The following is a 5,889-nucleotide window of genomic DNA, read 5'->3' as shown; positions in this document are numbered from 1 at the left end:
ATGGCCCTGGACTTGACGCGAGCGATTTTTCCTGCTGCTTCAGAGTGAAAGTGGAGCCAGGCCCATTTTGGAATGCCGCTGTCATCCATTAGTATGTGCTTAAGTGAACCCACCCCTCCATTGATCGAGCCATCGGACACGTCAATATCTAGGGAAAACATTTATGGCTTGTCTAAACAAAGTACATGCTTTGTTTAATAAGGTTTCTTTTTAAGTCCATGGACAGTAAGTCAGTGGCTAATGGTGTATATGCATAGCTCGCAGTTAGTGATTTGGAGGGCGGGCGACTGAGCCGTTAAATCTGTATAGCCCCCTGCTGACCAAAAACTGCATTTGCCGTGGCATACAGGGCACAATATGACTCTGCACCACATCTGCCTGCCCGGCACCCACTTCCGGTCAAAGAAATGCCCCCCTCCCCCTCCCTAAAAAAATTCTGCCTACGCCCGTGCTCACGTGACCCTTGTTATTGGTGTTGCGCCAAATTTTTTTTTACCAGTCACTGTGGTCAAATGGTTAGGGCGTTCTACTTTTGACTTTGAGGTTTCGGGATCGAATGCCGGCTGCGGGAGCCTCATTTCGATGGAAACGAAGCGCTAAAGGGCAGTGTACTTAGGTATAGCTGCACGTTAAACAGCGCCAACTGGTCACAATCTCGCGAGCTCTCCACTACGTCATCCGTGTTTATCATATCGTGCTTTGGGGGCGCAAACCCCGACAATCATTCATATATTGTTCGGGACCAAGTTTAGTGCAATGTTGCGCAACCCAAATAGCAACGCTTTCCATTTGTAACCGCTGGCGTTGATTGCTGATGTGTGCATTGTAGAGCGCTGTCAAAGATGTTTGGGCAAACGTGTCTTCTTTGTTCGGTAATTGTTCGAGATTTTGATTGTCTTGTTAAAAACCAATGTATTTCACAGTGACCTCTTCGGGTTTTCATCACGCACCCTTCAGTGCACGCATAGTTGACCACGTGGGCCTGCATATTGTTACGGGATCGTGGCGTTGATGAAGGCAGCAGTGACGAAACGCTTTACTTGGCTGTACTTGGGACCCGTAAACGGAAGGGTAAACTAAAGCGAGCAATCCACACTGTGTACTGATATCGGCGATCAGAGCGTCGGCGTCGTTCAAACTTATCATCGTCGAGACGCGCCTTCTTTTTTACATGGCACATTAGACTTTCCAGCCTTATTGCTGGTGGTCGCGAAAGCGCTGGAATAGGCTCGATTGTTCGCGTCCTGCGGTTAACAAACTGGTCTACTACAATCGCGAAGCATTTGGAACTTGGTCTGCGCCGAGCATTCCTTACATTGTTGTGGGTGTGTGCGACATTGAAACAAGAAACGCTCGTGCACTGCGGCGATATCGATGAGTCGTGTCAAAAACATTCCACCCGTACGCATCGCTTAGGACTTACATTCTGTTCGCGTGCAGCTGCTTGGCGAATCCATGGACTGGTCGGTGAGTCCGTGTCAAGACTTTTACCGCTTCGTGTGCGGCGGGGAAGCGAGCAACCGGACTTTGGTGCGCAATCGTATCAACGAGCGCTTCCTCGCTACCGTCATCGAAACCGCCAGGTATGGGTCCTTCTACAGCAAGGCTGTCTACCCCGTGGTGTCGCTGCATCTAGTATCATGGCGGCGCGCACATGAAGGCTCCCCATAGTTTGGCACGTGCTCGCGTGGTTCGCGAACTTTTGCGGTTTACCGTTCATACATTTTCGGCAGGAACGAGGAGATCCCGGCTGAAAGCCAGACTGTAGCGCAGAAGGCGGCGCGTCTCTTCAAGACCTGCGACGACGTCTTGACCCAAGACACGGACTACGTGCCTCGCATCCGCGGCCACCTGCGAGAGGTCAACCTGCACTGGCCGCAACACCCGGCCAATCGCGACGCCGCCTCGGTGGACGTGGTGAGCACCATGCTTGAGCTGAACGACAAGTGGGGCTGGCCGTGCTTCTTCGAGTTTGAAGCCGAGAAAGTCGGCGATTATTTGTTTGAGGTACGTGGAGGTCGTTACCAGCGAGAAAGAGTGAGACGGAACGACTTTGTTATAAAACACGCCATATTGCCGCAGCGAAAGCTGGAGAAACAGCATTTCCACAGGCTATTTGACATGGGTGCCGCCATCTTGGGCTGTGAAGTCAATGTTTTCTTGTTTGATGTATTGCGGTGTGAATAAATGAGGCCATGAAACGCCGTATGCACCGACCAAGCTGCTTTCATGTGTATGCGTCTACTGCAACACAGTTCAATTATTTGTTAAGGACGCGAAACACAAAGGCGAACAGCAAAGCATGGCAACACTAAAAGACCTCGGTAGAATAGTCTATAGAGCCCGTCGTAAATACGGCTGTGGAGCTATGGCTGTGCATTTCGTAATGAGCTGGGAGCATTGGACGATCCACTCATTGAGCATTTCGCATTGTGTGAGGCCTGCTTGGTGTTTTACTCTTTTCCCACGATAAATTACACGTGTTTGTGTGATTCCTTGCCCGATATGACACCTGTATAGGATATTTGTGTGAAAGATTTTCGAACACTGGCGCAGCTTTATGGTATAATACTCGACTGCCACAAATAAGGTTATGGTGCAACTTCCGTGTGATCTTAAAAGTTCTATGGGAACAACTTAGGCATCAAGACCAGTTGCTGTTGTGATCCTGCAGCAGCTTTCTCTGTGAAATAAACCAACCCCAGACCTCGTCTTCAGAAAGAAGCAAGACCTAGTCATCAGACAGGCTTTAGAAGTTCAAATGTTCGAATAGTGTCTTCATGATGTATGGTGAAAAAAGTCCGTCAGCCATGCACTCATCCAGGGTCGCAGGTCTTAGATTGGTAGGTATGTGCCCTATGTAACAGTAGAGCGCACCCACTTGTTTTGTCAGTGAGTCTTGCTGAAACATAATGTAAACACTGCGTGGGTTAAAAACACTGTTGCTATGAATGCGAGAATATTGACATGATGGATACGTTGTCCTGCGTACTGTGTACCGCAACAATCAAATCGTCAGCCTCCGTGCAATGTTACATTGGCTACGATGCTCGGCTTCCGACCCTAAAGTCATGGGTTACATCCCAACCGCGAATTCGATCGTATTTCGATGAAGATGGAATGCTAGAGACCCACAGAGTGTGTGCTGTCAGAGCACGCTCGATATCAGGTGGTTCAAAAGAATAGAGCCCTCTATACTGCGGCATGCATTGTAATCGTATCCTTGTCCCCGCTCGTTGAAACCATGACGTTGTAATTATAATTAGGAGCTGATTATCAATTTATTTAATTGGGACAGTTCTACAGTGGTACAACACCTCCATCGTGCCATTCCCAATCGCGCGCGCGCATTTACGTGTGTGTGAATGTGCGCGTGCGTGTGATTCTGTGTGTGTTTCAGATGGCGCTCAAAGGAACCAAGGTTGCGCTAAGAGAATTAAATGTTTGGAGCTGTAGCACGCAACAAAAACTTTAGGCACAACTCTTCCTCTCTTGTTGTTTGGTAAACAACAATCCGTTGAATGTCAACGCGATCCATAACCGACCAACTTGAAAAAAAAGTGAAAGTCTATACGTTGGTGCACCTTCTTAGACAAGGCACCATGGTGGGACCCTTGCACAGCACCGACTTCCGGCGAATTATTTATTTCGCAAAGTAGCACAAGTAAACAGTAGTCGTGGTGGAGCTGCCACTCTTTTTGCCACCTCCATGAATTTCACCAATCTGCCGGGCTACTCGGCCTTTCCTAAGTAACCTGACGGCGGCCTTTGCGTCGTAAGTTCATAGACAATTTGGTTGGCCGCCTCGGGATGCGTCGTCCGAATCGAAGCAGAGTTGATCACTTTGGCCTGCGTGTCCACGACGGAAGGCGCAGAAGGCTTGACTCCTCGGCAAGCCGTTATCGCAGCGGCTAGGCCCCTATCGAAGGCAGCTGTGACAACTCTATGCAGCGGATAGCGTGACATGACTTAGATCGAGAAAAGCGCAGGGGCAATGCATGTGTGGCACAGACGAAAGAGCAAGAACTGCGGCTGTGGTATGGTGGCTGTGCAGAGCCACCATACGAAGAGCCAGGCGAATTAACGCTCCTGGCTCGGACACCACGGTGTCCAAGCTGGCCGAGAGCCAGGAGCGTTCTCCTATTTTTCAACCTGGCGCTTGATCTATGCGGCTCTTGTTGTTTTGCCAAAGCCGAACAAACGCGCCTTCTTTTGCGCCCCGGCGGCTAAAGGTCATCGGGACGCGGCGGATGTTATGTAGCGGCTGTGTAATGAGGATGCGAGATAAGCGTAAAGGTTTTTTTTTCGCTCTAGCTTTAAACACAGACAGCGCAAAAGCCAGAGTACTTCGACAAGAATGATACGTCTGACACCGTTGACGTTTGTAAGTGCATGAGTGATGCTATCTGTGTTCTTTTTTGGGAGATATGCCTTGATGTCTCCTCAAATGAAAAATTCAACCATCGGTGTCTCGCCTCCCGCAATGTCACGAACGAGTGGTGCAAAATATTGTTGAGTAAATCACCACAAGCTTGACGTTACCATTGATGCCACGGCGGCATCAGAAGTAGCTGAAATTTTGACATTGTGATGCCATTATTATGACGTACGTAACAAGACATCATGGGTGTCATTAGACTCATTACATAGCGTTGTGGCTTTCAAAAAGTTGTCTGATCACGGAGCCAATGCAAAGCCAGATGAACTGACTCCAATCTCCGAGGTCATGCTCGGAGGCAGTTTTACGTTAAATGGAATAATAGCAAACCTTTATTTTGAGGGAAGGGGCACAAATTGTATTCAGAGCATGCATGGAGGTTGGGGCCCCAAGTCCAGGGCTCCGCTAGCTTGCGCCGCTCGCCTAACGTGACTCACGAGTGCTAGTTGCACCTCTGGGTCCGAGCTGGCAAGTTGTGCCTCCCACTGCTTCGAACTTTCTACAATAGTGTTGTCCAAAAAAAAAGAGTTCAGATTCTCTGGCTCTCGGTTACACTCCAAAGAGATGTGAAAAAAAGTGGATGAACCGTCGCACCACGGGCAAGCGTCACGGTACAACGTACGATATATGTTGCTGCGCCCCGATGCATTCAAAAGAATCCCGTCTGCACCTTGCGGAGATTTTTAGTATCTTCCCCTTGAAAAGTTGTTGAAGAGTGGCAGGGCCAGTCGACATATCTGAAGTATAAGCTCCCTCTATATCATATCTAAAGGTAGCATATACATTAACTCAAGATACATCGACAAAGGAAAACAGCAGATTTCACCGGCGAGTCGCCTTAAAGGTCCCCTCACCAGGTGAAATACTGGATAATTAGGTTTTCAGGCACTGGAAGGTGTTGCCCATTCAATAATGAGCATTGCTCTGGCTGCTAACAGCTTTAGTTGCAGTCTGGCAAAACTTTAGCCGACCGGGTGTTAGGTGTACCCCACGTGGATACCTGACAGCCTTGCACGCGAAGACTCAGTGCCTACTGGAAGACCCTGCTTTCCAGCAGGCACAGGTCGTCCTCTTTTAATTTTATCGTGTATATCTGTGCGCTTCTACCTGTGGTAATCAGCTGGCGCCTCTCGCCGCGAAGACGTCTAGGGGCGATCATTCTTGTATTGGCAGCTCTTGTCACGTAGCACGTAGTATATCTAACGCGATAAAGTTACAGAGCTCGTTTCGCAGACATTCCGGTGTCGGTGTCATTGGTGGTGGGTGAACTTAAAGGGCCTGCTTAGTGCCTGCTGGAAGGCTCTAGGCTGGTCGTTGGGGCTGCGCAAGGCAGCGGCCCACCGCTGTGGAAGGGTTCCGGAGTTAGCACCTTCTGAGTTTCTGATACATTGCCAGAGCTTGTGGGTTAATGTGGCAACGTCAATACGCCGGACCTTTCATATATAATTAGG

General features: G+C 49.2%; 1 protein-coding gene across 1 annotated transcript; it reads left to right on the top strand.

Annotated features, from left to right (window-relative positions):
- Window positions 1-1,234: 1,234 nt before the first annotated feature.
- LOC142792743 (neprilysin-like) lies at window positions 1,235-2,208 on the top strand. Its single transcript, XM_075885674.1, has 2 exons — window positions 1,235-1,583; window positions 1,734-2,208. The coding sequence occupies exons 1-2, from the start codon at window positions 1,456-1,458 to the stop codon at window positions 2,185-2,187; spliced, it is 582 nt and encodes a 193-aa protein (XP_075741789.1). The 5' UTR covers window positions 1,235-1,455; the 3' UTR covers window positions 2,188-2,208.
- The last annotated feature ends 3,681 nt before the right edge of the window (window positions 2,209-5,889 follow it).

The sequence above is a fragment of the Rhipicephalus microplus genome, unplaced genomic scaffold (genome assembly GCF_043290135.1).
Source record: "Rhipicephalus microplus isolate Deutch F79 unplaced genomic scaffold, USDA_Rmic scaffold_238, whole genome shotgun sequence".
Classification (NCBI taxonomy): domain Eukaryota; kingdom Metazoa; phylum Arthropoda; class Arachnida; order Ixodida; family Ixodidae; genus Rhipicephalus; species Rhipicephalus microplus.
This window is presented reverse-complemented; position numbering and strand designations above follow the sequence as displayed.